Below are 17,863 nucleotides of genomic sequence, written 5' to 3' on the forward strand. Positions count from 1 at the left end.
CTCCCTTGCAACATGAGCTTCTATACATATAACCCTGTTCATCTAACACAAATGTCACATGTATTTCAGATTTTCATGCAGTTTAAATGATTGCAAAATTACAAATCTTGTACTATGATACTGACCTCTTTTGTAGAGCACTTTGAGATCTATGTTGATGAAAAGTGCAACTTAGGAGCTAGGTCTTATTAGTAGGATGTGAAAACTGCATTCTGTCATAAGTGAAACTGCAGGCATTTCATCTTTGCTTACACAAGAGAGTTAACATTTTAAAACAAGAAGGAAGATACATTCCTGAATGAGCACTATAATGCATTCTCTGAAAACTTTGAAAGTTTTGTGAAATCAAGATGCATATATTACCAAAATTCATGTTGAGAGTTTCTATTAATGTTTTAATCCTTAGCCCGTCTATAATCCATAAAAAGTACTATTCACAGTTAGTCAGTTGGTTTTTGTTTTTTTAAAACAAGAGAGGTACCACATGCTGACATTAAACATAATAGGATAACTGACATTAGAGATCACAGAGTCCATCTCTCTACTGTTCCAGGATACACTCCTATGACAAAAAGCACATCAGATGTTAAAGGCCAAGAGAAGTACATGGAGTACACATATTTTTAAATCCCAGAAAGTGATATGAGTTAAATAATGAGACCAAACAATGACTGCATTCAAGAACTGTAAATATGCATGGTCTGGATCAAATTCACATGCAGTTCTATACAGCGATAAAGATGTAATAAAATATTTATCGTGTTCATCTCAAATGCATTTTATTAGATGAATCAACTGAGAATTATGCCTTAATGACAAAAATAATGTAGTTATGAATGTCCTATAGCATTTTATCTTAAATTGTTACAGTCAATACCAATTATGAAAAAGTCTAGAAAAAAATAACCAAAATATGGCCTGAGATTAACCTGCAATAGTAAGTCAGAATATAGAAAATTACAATGCTTCCTTCCATTTCCTAAATAATACTTTTTAAAAGTTATTCTGCATGTTTGCATGCTCCAACAACAAGAATTTAGATGACTCTCGCTTGGCCCCATCATTGTGATGGACAATGATGTTTTACATTAACTCAACACAACGCAATCTATCTTGGAGGAGGTCATGCAATTTATGGCTTCACAGCTGGCATTTCAAGATATCTTTAGTACAAGGTCCTTGTACCCTGAAGTGGTAAAAAAGATTTAAATGACTTCTGCATCACAACACTTGAAAATATGGGAATGAGAACCATGAGCATTAGTTAAAAACAACATTTGAAGGACTTTCCTCCTTTCGTCCTGAATCCTGTTAACATCACTACAGCGATACGCTACAACACTAGCAAAGGGAGGAAAATTACTACAAGATTAACAACAATTCTTAAACCTAATGTTATTTAAAAATCAAAGTGTTACCTAAGGCAATTACCTTGCAGCCTTTTAATATCTACAGGGAAAAGCCTAAGGGAAAATAATTGACTTTGCTAATTTTACCCTTGGCAATTATAAAATAGCTCTGCATTTCATTATGACTGCAAAAATTTACATCTAATTGCAAGCCCCAAGAGAAGTACAGAGATAAATGCATCATACAGAAGCTCAGACAAGAATCTAACAGCACAATAAAATTAGTTCAGTAGTAACGGTATAAATTAAGCTAACATGCTTAAGTTTAAATTACAATACATACAACAATTTTAATTACTGAAACAGATATACAGTCTAGATAGAGACTGTAGTCTTATCATGGCCAGTATTGTTTATATTCCATGTTTCTTTTTCTATTAGCCAATTTCCTTAGCCACTAACGGCCACAAAGAGCAACACCATCATTTTTACTTTTTCTTTCAAAGAATATAAAACATTATGAAGAAAAAAGTCATGGCTATTTCACACTGCTAAGAAATACATGTATAGATCTGAAAATTAATCACTTTCAAAAGAATAAATATGGTATGTTTAAATCATGGCACCTGTCAAGAGATTTCTATAGCTTGTCTTACATTTTCTAACTTTTTCCAGTAGGAATGGAAGAATGAGAGAATAATCAGTTTCTGTGGTGGTATCCCACTTATACTATGTAGAAGCTGTGACACTATTTAGATGTCAGAAAAATGAAAAAAGTGTTAAAATGTTTTGGCAGAATTTTCAGATGTGCAATATAATGATTACTTGAAAAATAAAGTGTCTCTTTGGTACTTGTGCTTCAATTTACCTTAGGTCTGATTTCTGGCAAATCTTAAGCAATTATTCTTTCTTGCTGGAATGCTTAATGATTTATTAAAGTCGGAATAATACACGCAACGCATTGGTTCAAAGTTTTCCCTTGGTTTGAGTTAAAACTAGGTTTATTTAGCGTTAAATTCCCCTTTGATTTGCATTGAGGACCTCATCCAGGATCTCCTGAAATGCTGAAGAATTAATCCTTAAGAGATACAAAACAAGTATAATCATGTTAAATCGGTTTCCAAACTGTTTGAGTAATAGTTTAATCATAAAAGGCACTGCCAAAGTTAAAGAAAATATTTTTTGAATCTTTAATATTAATTTTTTCTCGGCTAGTTTAAACCATTAGTCAAGCAGAATCGAAGTTGATTTACCTCCTCTTATACTGAACTCTGCTAGTGTCACAAATGACATCAGTAAAAGTACCATACACATTCAGATGATATGGGCATGCAGAAGGTGCAGCATAAGAACCTAAACAGAATAGACTCGTTAGGCTCAGAAATAGCAAATGTAATTATACCTTAACATTGTGGAAACGTTTTATACAAGATAGATATTTATACTTTCTTGTGTGCCTACATAATAAGACTCCAGGATTGTCACTCTGAAGTCTGTGAGTCAGTATGAAACAACTAGATGTACGTGTGATGGTGGCAGACCAGTTGCCAGCTCGTGCAAAGGTCCCTAGGCCTCATTGAACATTGGCAAATGCATAGCTGGAAACCAATCTGGCTCGTCTGTGTGTTAGTATTGTTAAAACAGGTATTAGATTTATAAAAACATGTTTAAACTTTATGAAATGCTTGAGAGTTGCTGCATTTATTAATCATACTTATAACATCTGTACCTAATGTTATAAGGTCATGTTTAAGTGTTTGCTCTAAAACTGTAAACCCCCCAGTCAAGAGAAAAGCATTACCAAGTGTGAAATACTAGTCTATCACAAGAGATGTCATCTCCTCTCCAACAAAAGAAGGCACACAGACACCAGACAAGAACATCAGTGGACAAAAGACTATGTTGATTGCTCCGCCTAAGCCCATGAAGAGGAGATGGGAAGGTGAACTCCTCCTATCAGTTTGAGCTCTGGGGGAAGGGAATAAAAATCCCTGACATGATGAAATTGGAATCCCTATGCTGCTTGGACTTCAGGGAGAGGGCCAGACTTCTAAGCACAGCCAAGAGATCCTCAGCTGTTCAGCTTGGGTGAGTCTTAGAGGACATATAGAGCTTGCATATTACAGCAGCTTCTATCATCTTTGAAACCTAAGGGTATGTCTACACTGCCGAGTGAAGTCGACTTACTTAAAAGTAGCCAATTTTTAGAAGTCGCAGCAGCATGTACACACTACGCTGTTTGCGCAGGTCTCGTGCATCCACACTCACCACGCTTATTTTGACTTTCAAAGCAGTGCAATGTGGGTAGCTATCCCACAGTGCAACTAGCCGTGGTGGCTGTTGGGACGAGTGTCATTATCCCATGATGCAACGCTGCTTCCCCCTCCCTTCTTCCCCCAAACAAACAAGAAAACTGTTTTCGCGTTGTTGTTTTACTCCGCGTGCTCGCCATTGCTGCAGAGACATGGAGCCAGCTCAACTCTGCACTATTATTGTGAACATCACAAATACATCACTGCTTATCATCGAGTATTTTCGAAGTAGAGCAAGAAGCCGAAGCACAGGCAACAGCGATGCCACTGAGGCCGCACTGCTACAAGCCATCAAGCAGAACAATTCACAATTGCTGCAGGCTGTAACGCATCATCTGCAGTCCATAGAATGCCAGTTCTGGTCCAGGGAAACAAGCACAGACTGCTGGGACCGCATCTTTATGCAGCTGTGTGATGATGACCAGTGGCTGCAAAACTTTCGTATGCGAAAGGCAACTTTCCTCTAACTGTACTCAGAGCTGGCTCCGTCCCTGAAGCGCGTGAACACTCGCTTGAGACAAGCTCTGACGGTAGAGAAGAGAGTCGCCATCGCTCTGTGGCAGCTGGCAACCCCCGACTGTTACCGCTCGATTGGGAATCAATTTGGAGTCGGTAAATCTACAGTGGGCATCACCGTGATTCAAGTATGCAGGGCCATCAAAAGACTTCTGCTACGAAGGATAGTGACTTTGGGAAATATGTAGGACATAGTGGACGGGTTTGCCATGATGGGGTTCCTAAACTGCACGGCGGGGGGGGGACGACGACGACGACGTGGCGGCCATTGATGGGACGCACATCCCTATCTTAGAGCCTGCCCACGTAGCAACCGAGTACATAAACCGCAAGGGGTACTTTTCCATGGTCCTGCAGGACCCTGTGGATCACAGGGGTTGCTTCACCAACATCTATGTGGGGTGGTCTGGGAAGTTGCATGACGAGCGCATATTTCGGAGCTGTTCTCTAATATGCAGGCAGGCACTTTCTTCCCCGACCAAAAAATTCACATTGGGGGTGTGGAAATGCCCATAATGATCCTGGGGGATCCTGCTTACCCCTCGTTCCCTTGGCTAATGAAGCCATACACCGGGGACAGCAACAAGGAGTGTTTTAACAACAGGTTAAGCAGTTGCAGAATGGTTGTAGAAAATGCCTTTGGGCATTTAAAGGGTAGATGGAGGAATCTCCTCACTAGGCTGGACATGAGTGAAAAGAACCTCCCTTCAGTGATATCTGAATGCTGTGTTCTTCATAATGTGTGTGAAGCAAAGGGTGAAAGGTTCCCCCAGGGTTGGACTGTGGAGGCAGAAAGACTAGCTGCCAATTATGAGCAGCCAGATGCCAGCAGTATGCTGAGAGCTAACTGCGGAGTGCTTTGCATTAGGGAAGCTTTGAAAACCAGGTTCTGCAATGAGATGCAGGACTATTTCTGTTCCTGTATGTTGTTTGCCTTTGGTGAACATCCCTCCCCCACCCCCAATCGATACCTGTACCCTCCTAATCCCTCCAGAACAAGATATGATTCAATAAAGAAACGTGTTGAAATGATGCAAACTTTTATTTATGAACATTCAAGTCATGGGGGAAGGGAGGGAGTGTTCATTTACTGTCTTAAAGGGTAGGATGGTAGCTTGCTGGCTAGCTGTCAGCATGTCTGCCGCTGCTTTCTGGAGGCGAGCATGTACTGCAGCCTGGCCAATCTTCTCTGAGACTTCTTGGGGGCGGCGGGAGGGCAGTAAAGCCCTCAGTTGAAGAGCATTATGGAGGGGCTGCAGCAGGACTCTGTCCTGCCTCCACTCCTCCTGAAGTTCCCAAGCCACCGGAGCATGTCTGCCTGGTCCCGCATGATTCACAGCATCTCCTGTGTGGTACTGCGATCATGTTCCTGCATTTCTCTGCGACTCTCTCTGTCCATGTCCATATTCTGAGACAAAGTCAGCCACCACACTCTGAACTTGGTCTCTGTGGCTGCTGAGGCATTCATGAGATGACATGTTTGGCAAGATTGTTTTTTTTCCCCTCTTTCTAATCTGCAATAGTCTTTCCGCAGCAGTTCTTGAGTGTGGGGCCAAGGCCAAGGTGAATGAACAGAATGAAAAAAAATTCACAAGGTAGCCATTGTTAGCAGAGTGAAGAAAATTATACAACTGCAACAGTGTACACAATACACCCCATGCAGTGCACAGGCAAACACAGACCCCCATTCCATTCCTGACATCCCAGAGGGGTCTGCTCGCTGTGCCCTTAGAGAAGGGATCTGCAGACACTGGGGGGGAGAGGAGGTTTATAGTCTCTGCTTAAAGCTAATAAAAGTAATCAAAATGACTTGGTAGGACACTACAATGGGGAATACAAAGGTACAGGGCATCTGCTGTATAGCTCTGGTATTTTAAACATGCACTGTCTTCCCTAGATGGCCATGAGCGTTATCAGTCTCCTGAGGGTCACGCACGAGGAAAGGGAAGATTTGCTGCAGGCAGCGGGGTACCAGCTATATTCAGCCATGATGCAGGCTCCCTTGATTGCAATGTGGTGCGGCAAACCATCCTACCATGGAGGGAGGAACAAAGCAGCCCTCCCCAGAAAACTTTTGCAAAAGATAACAGATTACCTATATGAAAGTTTCCGTGAGGTATAAACTGATGATTATCGGAGCATATCTCATCACTGAAATAAACTGTTCCCAGGATAACCCCGCAGTATAGTCACCGAAACGCCTGAAATCCCGTTCCTGTCCCCTCACCCCCAATGTAAAAGGACAGAACTGCTAAGAAGAAAAAAACACTCACCAGATGTGCCTTCCTCGGGATCATCAGTGCTGTCCTGTGTGCTGCTGGACTGCTCTGGGGTCAGGAATATGTCCTGACTTTCAGGGAGAACGGACACCACGCTCTCATGCACCCTGCTCTCCTCAGTCTCCTCCTCGTCCATGGAGTCCTTATCATTGTCCATGGACTGTGACCTAGTGGAGGTATTGATGCTGCGGGGCGGCACCATGGTGGGATCGCCACTGAGAATTGCATGCACCTCATCGTAGAAGCGGCATGCTTTAGGCGAGGAGCCAGAACGGCTGTTAGCTTCCCTGGCTTTCTGATATGACTGATGCAGCTCCTTGATCTTCACGCGGCACTGCTGCGCGTCCCTCTTGTGTCCCTTCTCCAGCATGCTCTGGGATATCTTCACATAAATGTCCAAATTCTTTTTGCTGGCTCTGAGCTGAGCCAAAACGGACTCCTCGCTCCACAGACCAATGAGATCTAAGATCTCTGGTCGACTCCATGCTGGAGCACGTTTGGGCTTTGCAGTAGTCATGAGGAGTACTCTCTCCACACTGACAACACAGGAAATGAAAATTCAAATCTTCCCGGGGCTTGATGGGAGGGGACATTTCCTGGTAGCATGACCACAGTACAGCACAGCATGAATGTCCAGAGCAGTCACAACGGGGCATTGTGGGATACCTCCCGGAGGCCAATAAAGTCGATTTAAGTGAAGTTGTGTCTACACTGACACTAAATCGAATTAATACATTCAAATTAGGCTCTGTACCACTTGCAGAGGTGGTCTTATAAAGTTGACTTTTGCCGTGACTTAAGTCGACTTAACAGTAACGCCAGTGGAGATGCAGGTGTTCGGAGATCGACGTAAGTGACTTTACGTCGACCTCCAACCCCAATGTAGACCAGGCTTCGACTGTGACTCATTTGCGTGTGTATGCTTACCTGCTTTAACCTTGTAAATAACTCTAATTTCTTTTCTTTAAGTTACTTTATTATAGGATTGGCTGCAAGCATGGTCTTTTGTGTGCAATCTAAGGTACAACTGACCTGGGGTAAGGGACTGTTCCTTTAGGATTGGGAGTAACCTGAATATCACTGTGATTTTTGGTGTCGGGTCCATGTATCACAAAGGTAAGCTTGCCTGGGTAGCAAGATAGACTGGAGTGCCCAAGGGGAATGTCTGTGACTCCATGTTAAGTGTTTAAGTTCTCAGCCATTTTGGGCTTTTTTCCACTTTACGAATTACACCCATATGACAATACTAGCTTTCTCCTAGTGCATAAATATATATCATTTTACACATAAATATATATGCACATACATACGTATATGCACTTTCTATCTTGTAAACTTTCAAACAGCTGAGCAAAATGGCTGCAGTTGTCCTTTAAAATGATAATGCATTTTTGTTTATAGGGCATTCAATGCCCAAAGCTGTTTGGATGTCTAATAAAATTTTACTAAGAGCAAAAAGGCAAATCACACCAGTGCAGACCAAAATGTAAAGATCCCAAATAACCCCTAAATGTAAAACAAACAGAATCCACTCTCCCCTCCAAAAAAACCACAATGTAAAACTAAATAATAACTAAATATATTTTGACCTTCACGTGGCAGGTTGCCAGAGATGTACTCCATGTCTTGAAGACACAGCAGCACATATATCACTATCATCTATGGTACCACTGCTTCAGAAAATATACTACAGCCTTAGCAGGGGTAACATTTCTGTAATATTGTTGTAGATGTACCTGGAGCAGCATCCAGCTGTCAATCCATTTCCACATTCAATAGAACGGTCCCAATTTTTACTGTGAAAGGATTCCCCCATTCTGCCTTATCTGTTCAGTGGTTATCTAATAACCAGAGCTGTTACTTGCTAAAGTAATAGAAACATTTTTTACCTTAGTATTCTGTAACTGAGCTAGGCTTGTGCAAGCATTTGCTAGAAGAAAGTCTCCACTCAGGACAGCTATTTTATTTCCAAACTGCATGTCCTTCAGTAGGCCATCACAGGACTTCAGCTCGCCAATGTTTACTATCCCACGATGCACAAGGAACGCAGTGTGGATCAGCTCTGTAATCTCTGCCAGACTTCTTTGACTTAAAGCAAAGATAAGAGATTTATTTTTGAAGCCATGAACAGAATGCAGATTTTTGCTAACAAGCCATTCTATAGTTCCTCTTCTACATAAGAATGTTTTATAATTGTTGCTTCACCATTAATCTTTAGAAATCACAATTCAAAAGTGGTAATTAGAGACAGTACAATATTACCTGGGGAAGTATAGCATGACAGGGTCAAATCATAAATCATTATTTCTATAAGGAAAAATTCTGCCTCTGTTTTATTTTATTAACTTTCTCAAAATTCAAACAGGTATCTATCTAGTCAACACTTTTCTTTCTTTCTTTTTTTTTTTTTTTTTTAAAAAGGTTTGACAAATGTCCCTCAGAAGAATCTATTAAGGAAACCAAACAGAGTGCTGGTAAGGGTGAGGGAATGAGAGGTCAGGAGTGGATTAAAAACTAGATGAGCATTAGAAAAGTGATGCAATAAATGACTGCTCCCTAGACTGGGAGTGGCGGGGTAGGAGGAGGGGAAAGGATAGTAGGATATCCCATTTCAATAATGAGGTCAGATTTTCAAGTGGACAAACAGCATTTGATGATGAAATTAAATTGATCTGTTTAGTAGAAATTGTGGAGATTATCTAAATTCCTCTGGAATTTTGCACAAAGTGTGAGGTTGCGCAGTACAATGGTAAATTAAATTTTATTTGAATAATTTTACAAGTCAACTCTTCATACTGATATATTTTAATGGGCTCAATATAGGAGTCTCCAATCCCTGCACTGAAAAATAAGTATTTTCTCTATCTATGGGACTCCCCTTTCTACGGTACTTTTCAATATTGGAGGAGGAGGAGGAAGACTGATATAACAGCTGTAAGAACAAAAAAGTGTTAAATTTGGTGAACCAATATCAGAGTGTAGGAATGTTCAGGAGAGGCTGATCACATAACCAAGTCAGGAGAAAATTACCCTTTTTTGTCCACCCTTACGCAGTAAGCAATCTATAAACAGCAGTGGCTCCTGCCTCTCTCTCTCTTTCAGAGAGCGCTTACCTGATCTTCGAGGTTGAAATATGAAATAAAAAGCAGGGGGAAAAATCCTTTTATCCTCTTAAGTGGTCATGTTTGACAATTAATCTGATTTCAAGAAAACCAGACACATAAACCTATGCTAGAATGACTACATCTCAAGCAGGTACAACAACTGAATGTAAGCAAAGAGAGAAAGAACAACAATACCGTTCAAGTAGAAAAGCAATAAACCACTTTATTAATTTCACAGTTTGCAATTCATGAAATTGGTACCTTTAGGTGTTAATCTTGCAATTTAGGAAACAATCACAACTTTACTTACTTAAGTAGTTCCACTGATGTCAATGAAATGACTCTCATGAGTAAAGTTATGTACATACTCAAGTGTTTGCAGGATCAAGGTCTTAGATAGCAAACAAAATTAAACTGAAACCCTGCACCCTGAAACCCTGTTAGGTTCTTCATACTTATTCCCAAGGAAAAGGGTTCAGCACTGATTTATTCTGTAAATAAAATTACCCCACCCATCCTTATTTATCCATGTTTGTTAGATTTCTGCTGCAGCATGACAGCAGGCGAGGAAATAGAGTGGCTGGGGGGAGGTAAACTGAGGTTTCCATGATTTTATTACCATATAACAAAAATTATTCAACTACACAGTTTTAAAAGCTGACATTTATTATTCGCTATTTTGCTTCATGCAGGGAAGTGTCACTTTTGAAAGACACAGTAGGGGGTAAAGCATTCACCATTTAGGCAACAAACTTCAAGCCTAAGATTGTTTCTCAAAGAGGCAGGGGAGAAAACTCTTTTGTATACACAGCCACACAAATGACAGGGTACTGTACATATTCTAGCCTTGGGTACACTAACGGGTTAACAAAATTTCAAGCACTGATAAAAAAAGACTAACAAGACATCCTGATGCTCCTGCTGTCATTGTCAGGGCAGCCCTTGGAGGAAATGTCCATATCAATTCAATTTATCAGATGGACAGCTGATCAACATTAAACAGACTTGCTCTGGGCAGACTGAGCTGCGCTTCCTGTTATGAATACTAATGAGAGCCCTCTGCTCTTTACAACTGAATTCTGCCATTTCCAACTGCTGAAGATCCCAGGACATATGGGGATCCCTAGTGACGAGCACATAAAGCTGCAGCTAACTCAAGTGACGGCTCATTTCCCCCAGCTGAAGGCAGACATTAATATTCTGAGGAGATCAGACCCACCTCTCTAACCCCCAACTATTGAAGCAAAACAAAGACTGTCCTATTTCTTCATTTAATAAGCTTTTAATGAAGGAAGCCAAAATCCCCTCTTTGACTTCAGCACAGCTCTCCATGAAAAGGTTACACAAATACATCAGTGTCATACTTTCCAAATGCTCAGTATCTGGATTTTTCCATTTTATTTTCTACATTCAGTTTGCTTTCCAAACAGTATTCATGCTATCAGGAGTACCACGTTATACACATAATTTGGTGGGGAAGGGGGGAATTATCAGATGTCCCCTTGTACAGAGAGTCAATTACTTATCTTCTATGTACTATTTTCCACCATTCTATTTCTTTTTGGGGAGTTACAACTTGGTTCTAAAATTTCTCCACTCTCAAACTCGTTGCAGAAGGCATCACCTAGGAGATTTTTTAAATAAAGTAAATGTCATGTATTATATTTTGTTATTTTTATTGTGGTAGTAATTAGAAACCCATTATGCTAGGCGCTGTACAAACACAACAAAAAGACGGTCCCTCTCATCCAAACAGCTTATTTATTTATACATTTAGATTTAGCTTTTTTTTTTTTAAAAACGGTTCTTACAAAATGATGAGCGCATTGACCATCAGATTAACAACAACAATACCCATCCTACTGCATCTCATAGTGAAGAACAATAATTTAAATCTCATTCATAATAATACATATTAAGGCAGTATTAAATACATATGAATTGTATAATATTCCATCTTGATCAATGGATTGAACTAAGTTTTTAGGTGACTGATTCATTCTCCCGTTAACTCAAATAAAAAAAATGGTTCCTAACCTTTCCGTAACTGTTGTTCTTTGAGATGTGTTGCATGTGTCCATTCCAATGTATGTGTGTGTGCACCCTGAGCACAGCTGCTGGAATTCTTTTCCCTAATGGTATCCATCAGGTCGACTCCAACGCCCTCTAGTGTTGCACACTCATAGAACTGGTTTAAAGGACCCTGATGGCCCCTCTGCCCTTCAGTTTCTTCTTACCGACCACCTCCGAAAAGCGGGGACGGAGGGTGGGTATTGGAATGGACATGGGCAACACATCTCGAAGAACAGTAGTTACGGAAAGGTTAGTAACTGTTTTTTCTTCTTCAAGTGCTTGCACATGTCCATTCCAACGTAGGTGACTCACAAACAGTTGTACAGGAGCTGGGTTCAGAATTCAAGGGCAGTGTGATTGCAAGACTGTGCAGTCAAAGCCGGCATCGTTTCTAGCTTGCTGGGTAATGACATAGTGCATTGTGAACATGTGGACCGATGACCAAGTCGCCATCCTACAAATGTTTTGTAGGGACTTGCACTAGGAGAGCCACACAAGAGGCATGAGACCTTGTGGACTGAGCTATCAGATTAGCTGGGGGCGAGATGCTTGTGAGTTCATAACATGCCTGGATGCAAGAAGTAATCCACGATGTGATTCTCTATGCAGAGATGGGAGAACCTTCATTCTTTCCACTGTCGCTATGAACAGCTGAGTAGATCTGCAGAATGCTTTTGGTCCTTTGTATATAGAAAGCCAGGGCCTGCCAAACATCCAAAGAGTGAAGGCACTGTTCCTCTCTATTCACATGCAGTTTAGGATAGAATACCAGTAGGAAGATTGCTTGATTGCAGTGGAATTGAGAGACCACCTTTGGGAGGAAGAATGGGTGTGGTAGTAACTGGACTTTGTCCTTGAAGAAGACCTTATATGGGGGTTCCGATGTGAGGGCCTGGATCTCTGAGACTCTCCTGGCTGAAGCGATGGCCACTAGGAAGGCCACTTTCCAGTAGAAATGTAACAATGAGCACTTTGCTAGCAGTTCAAACAAGGTCCTGGTAAGCTTTGGACAAATATCAGATCCCATGGAGGGATGGGATCTCTAATCCAGGGATACCCTCTCTACAGGCCTTTGAGAAAACAGATCATCCTCTCAGCTGTCATTCTTGGGATGGAAGGCAGAGATGGCCACTAGGTGAACCTTGACTGAAGGGAGGGCTAGACTTTGTTGTTTCAGCAGTAGGAGGTACTCTAAAATGAGCTGTACGGAGAACTGCGTGAGTGAAATTTGCCACTGGAAGCACCAGATAGAGAAACGCTTCCATTTTGCAAGGTAGGTGGCCTCTCTTCTACTGCCCAGTAGGATCTCATGGATCTGTTCTGAGCAAGCTCGCTCCTTCGGACTCAGCCATGGAGCTTCCAGGCCCTTAGGTCAAGAGACCTGCAGTTCGGGTTGAGCAGCTGAGATCGGGTGGAGACCTGGGAGATCAGGTCTGGATGTAGCAGAAGCTGTAACAGTACTTCCACTAATAGGATTCAGAGGGTAATGAACCAATGTTACCCGGGCCACGCCAGGGCTATGAGAATGACCCATGCTTGGTCTCGCTTGATTTTCATCAGAACCTTGTGAATCAGTGGGATAGGAGGGGATGAGTAATACAGGTGCTTTGTCCATGGCAACAGGAACACGTCTGAGAGAGACCTGCGACTGTGACCTGATGGCATTTCCTGTTGTTGTGGGTTGCAAACGGGTCTATAAGGGGAGTTCCCCACCGCTGGAAGATGTCCTTGATGATGTCCAGATGGAAAGACCCCTCGTGATGAGAGGAGAGAGACCTGCTGAGGTGATCTGCCAGCTGGTCCTATGTTCCCAGGAAGTAGGATGCCTCCAAACTGATGGAATGAGCAATGCAGAGCTCCCATACGTGGGCTGCTTCCTGACACAGGGGGAAACAATGCACACCACCTGTCAATGTAGAACATAGCTGTCACGTTGTCCATGAGAACTGAAACAGTCTTGCCTGCAATGTGGGGTAAAAATGCCTGGCCGGCTAGACTCCTTACCCTAAGCTCCCTGACATTGCTGTGAAAGGAGAGCTCTTCTTGTGACTAGAGGCCCTAAGTCCTGAGGCACCTAGATGGGCTCCGCAGCAGAGGGCTGATGTGTTGGACACTAGTGATGACAACAGTTGAGGTCTTGAAAAGGCTACCCCTGTGCATGCCGTGTGATGGTTCAGCCACCTTGTCAGTGAATTGAGGACCTGGGTGGGCACCATGAGCACTGAGTCCAAGTGATGATGAGAGGGGGAATATATTGTGGCTAGCCACGCTTGGAGAGGTATGAGACATAGCCTCTCATGTTGCACTACGTACGTGCATGATGCCATGTGGCCCAGGAGGCTCAGACAATTTTGCGCAATCATGATTGGATGAACTTGGAGGGACCTTATCAGGGATGTAATTGAACGAAACCAACTATCTGGAAGCATGGCTCTTGCTTGCACAGAGTCAAGGACTGCACTGATGAACTCTATCCTTTGGAACAAGATAATGGTGGACTTCTGGATGTTCATAAGAATATACAGAACAGCCATACCGGGTCTAACCAGTGGTCCATCTAACCCAGCATCCTGTCTTCTGACAGTGGCCAATGCCAGGTGCTTCAGAGGGAATTAATAGAACAGGTAATCATCAGGTGCTCAACAGAAGACCCAATGAGCAGAAGGTCAATTGAATAAGATGGATGTCGGCTTCCACCTGAGCACTGGAGCAGCCCTTGACTAGCCAGTCGCCAAGGTACAGAAAAACATGGACTCCTTTTCTTCTGAGAAAGGCTGCTATTACTGCCATGCATTTGGTAAAAACTTACGGGGTGGGTGATTGGTCGAATGGGAGTATCGTGAACTGGTAATGGCCCTGGTTCACTACAAATCTTAGGAAATGTCTGTGGCTTTGGATGATCAAAATATGGAAGTAAGCGTTCTTTAAGTCGAGGGCGGCACACCAGTCCCCTGGATCCAGCGAGGGAATGATGGAAGCCAAGGAATCCATGTGGAACTTTAAGTTCTTGAGACAGCAGTTGAGACGATGCAGATCTAAAATGGGTGAGACCACCCTGGGCTTTTGGAATTAGGAAGTAGTGGGAATAGAAGCCCTTTCCTCTTAGGTGAAAAGGAACCTCTCCATAGCTCCCACCCAAACGAGGGATTGGACTTCTTGTTCCAATAGTTGCTTGTGAGATGGGTCCCTGAAGAAGAATGGGGAGGGAGGGTGGGAAGCTGGGGTAGACAAAAATGGAATGGTGTAACCCAGTTCTACTGTGCTGAGCACCCAGTGATCTGAAGTAATCTGAGTCCAGGCATCCAGGAAGTGGGAGAGATGGTTGGAGAACAAGGGGGTAGCTGGATCCGATGTAGCAGGGATTGCAATGGTGACCTCAAGCGTCTCGTCAAAATGAGTGCTTCAAAGATCCCAAGTGTCTGAGGCCTGACTGTGCAGAACCCACCAAGGAGGATGGAGGATGGGGTCTGCATCTAAATCCCCTGCTCTTCCTCCTCTGCTGATCCTGTCTGCAAAAAAGTAATGGCCAGTCTGCTGTGGTCTATAGTGCTTCCTTGAACCTGGTGGTATTTACAACCCCAGGGATTTCAAGGTTGCTTTCAAGTTCTTGAGACCATGCAGTCTAGCATTTGTTTGCTCAGAAAGAGCGATGATTCTTCAAAGGAAAGGTCTGTATAGTATTACATCTCATGTGGGAACACTAAGGACTGCACCATGAGCTCCTGTGCAGTTACCGCTGTGGCCATTGATCTGGCCATGGAATCAGCAGCATCCAAGGCAGCTTGCAGGGAGGCACATGCCACTCTCTTCCCTTCCCCAATTAAGGATGAAAATTCCTGTCTAGAGTCCTGGAAGAGCAGGCCTTTAAATTTTAACTTAGACACCCAAATATTAAAATCATAGCAACCCAGCAAGGCCTGCTGGTTTGCAATGCAGTAATAGGCCCCTTGTGGAATATGCTTTCCAGCCGAACAGGTCCAATTTCTTTGAATCCTTCTTCTTGGGCGTAGGACCTGCCTGTTCTTGGCGATCCCTTTAGTGGATGGCTACGACAACCAGGGATCCTGGGAGAGGGTGCAAAAAAAAGGAATTTGTATCCCTTGGCCACTACAAAGCACTTGTGTTCTGTGCACTTTGCTGTAGGAGGGAGGCAGGCAGGGGTTTGCCATATGGCCTTGACTGGGTCCATAAAGGCTTCATTAAGTGGCAAAACTACTCTAGAGGGGCCAGCCGATGACAAAATGTTTAAGAGATTGAGAGCTGTCTCTTTGACCTCTTCCATTTGGACCCCCAATTTGAGGCTACACGCTTTAACAAGTCCTGGTAAGCCCTGTGGTCATCTTGTGGTGGGATGACCCTCAGCGCCATTGCCACCTCATCTGGAGGTGGAGGAGGCTATAACCAGTTGAGGAGCCTCCGTTAGTTCTTTGATGCCTGCAGGGACCTGCAGGGCTTCCTCTTGCGGCTCGGTGCCGTGCTCAGTACCAGAGTCTGGATCCGGGGTCTCTCGATACAGTACTGGGAGTGCCCTAATCTCTGAGATAACAGAGTACGAGTGCCTCGAGCAGGTTTCCCTGTGGTGGGGGAAACCCCCAAGAGTTCCAAAATGGCCACTGAATAGCTGCCGGTCTCCATGGACCCAGTGGCCAAATGTTTGGAGGTACTGCTGTACTCGGGGCCATGGTGGAATAGGATTGGCCTGGGGAGCAGCGTGGTCAGCTGTGGTGACGAGGGGAGTAAGATCCCACCTCTGAGTCTGACAAGGAGGAGGAGCTGTGTTGAGGAGACCAGGGTGGTGCTATACCCCACAGTGCTGGAGATGGGTGCCATAATGAGGATCTTGAGGCTGTCAATGGGGGCTTCCCCCTAGATGGTGGCCACAGCACCAGGTGAAGGCCTGGAGTCAATTCCTTGCCACTCAGAGATACTGGTGGTGCCTAGTCTTGCCCCTCTGGGGACGCTGGTACAAGTAGGGTAAGAAGGTCCCTGGCCATTGTGAATGCCTCAGGAGTCAACAGTCTGCCAAATTGGCTAATACATTGTCTGCTCTGAGGAGACTGCTCCTCTGCCAGTGTCAGTGAAGCTTGTGTCGGCACCGGAGTCGCAGACGCCTGATGTTGCAGTGCCAGAGAAGAAGAGAGGCCCAACACAGGATTCACTCTGCCTCAGTCTCCTTTCACCTTCAGTGCCAGAGATCAGCTCTTCTCTAAATGCTTATGGTGCTCTCTTACGCACCGGGGAAGACGATCAGTGACGGGAGTCCCGAGCCATGGGACGAGTGCTCCGTAACGAGGCTGAGGTACTTGGTGCGAAGTCCGAGCTCGGCTCTGAGGCAGGTCTTAAGGCCACCTCCATGTGGAGGACCTTCAGTCTTGCTGCTTGGTCCTTCTTGGTTCAAGGTCTGAAGTCCCTGCATATCTGGCAGGGGTCTTTCCTATGAGATTCCCCCAAGCACTTGAGGAAGTTTGAGTGCGGGTCACTCAAAGGCATAGACTTACCACAGGAGGCACAGGGCTTGAAACCTGGCAAACTGCCTGTGTTCAATTTCCTACTCCAACATAGCCTTCCTGTGTGCCCTTAGTCTCTCTGTCCCCCAGTTCTCCATTCACAAAATAGGGATAATAGCACTTCCTTACCTCACAGGGTATTGTGAGGATAAATACATCAAAGATAGTGAGGTGCTCAGATACTACGATGGAGGCAATGGGGGTGGGGTGGATAGATTTGCAAAGTAAAACACCACGACATCTATCATGGGGCTGGTGGCAAGAGTCAGGTAAGCATGTGTGAGAGTGTTCTGGCAGCTGTGGGAATGAGCTGGGCAATATATGGTGTGTCACTTCCCTTTTCAGAATCTCTTCTCATCATTCCTTCTGTCCTCTTTCAGTCTACTTCCCCTTTCCTCTGCTTTCTTTGGCTCTCAACCTGCTTGACTCCTTATATACTATCAGCTACATTCATTCTTTCAGTCCTTTGTTTCCACTATGCCTTACTCCCAATATGCTCCACCAAGAAGTTCCGTTTTGTCTTTCTATACTCTGCCACAATCTGATGCTCACCTGATTTATGGCAGTGCAGGTGAGAAGCAGCATGACTATCTGCTCCAGCTGATTCAGCAACCACCTTTTTTGGGGGAGGGGGGAGGAGGAGGAAGAAGGAGAGGGAGAGGAGGGAAGGTGGCAGCATAAGGAAAGGAAAGGAAAGCAGATGAGCTCCCTGCCAGCAAAGGT

General features: G+C 43.8%; 1 protein-coding gene across 2 annotated transcripts in view; it reads right to left on the reverse strand.

The window, feature by feature from the left end:
* PDSS2 (decaprenyl diphosphate synthase subunit 2) overlaps positions 1-17,863 on the reverse strand; it is a 186,494-nt gene that overhangs the window by 70,531 nt on the left and 98,100 nt on the right. For both annotated transcript variants that reach the window (XM_067546760.1, XM_067546761.1), the window contains exon 3: positions 8,346-8,544. In XM_067546760.1, the coding sequence (XP_067402861.1) occupies positions 8,346-8,544 (199 nt within the window). The remainder of the gene's footprint in view (positions 1-8,345; positions 8,545-17,863) is intronic.

This window comes from Emydura macquarii, unplaced genomic scaffold, assembly GCF_026122565.2.
Source record: "Emydura macquarii macquarii isolate MOO-44397 ecotype Brisbane River unplaced genomic scaffold, CSIRO-AGI_Emac_v2 contig_1146, whole genome shotgun sequence".
Classification (NCBI taxonomy): domain Eukaryota; kingdom Metazoa; phylum Chordata; order Testudines; family Chelidae; genus Emydura; species Emydura macquarii.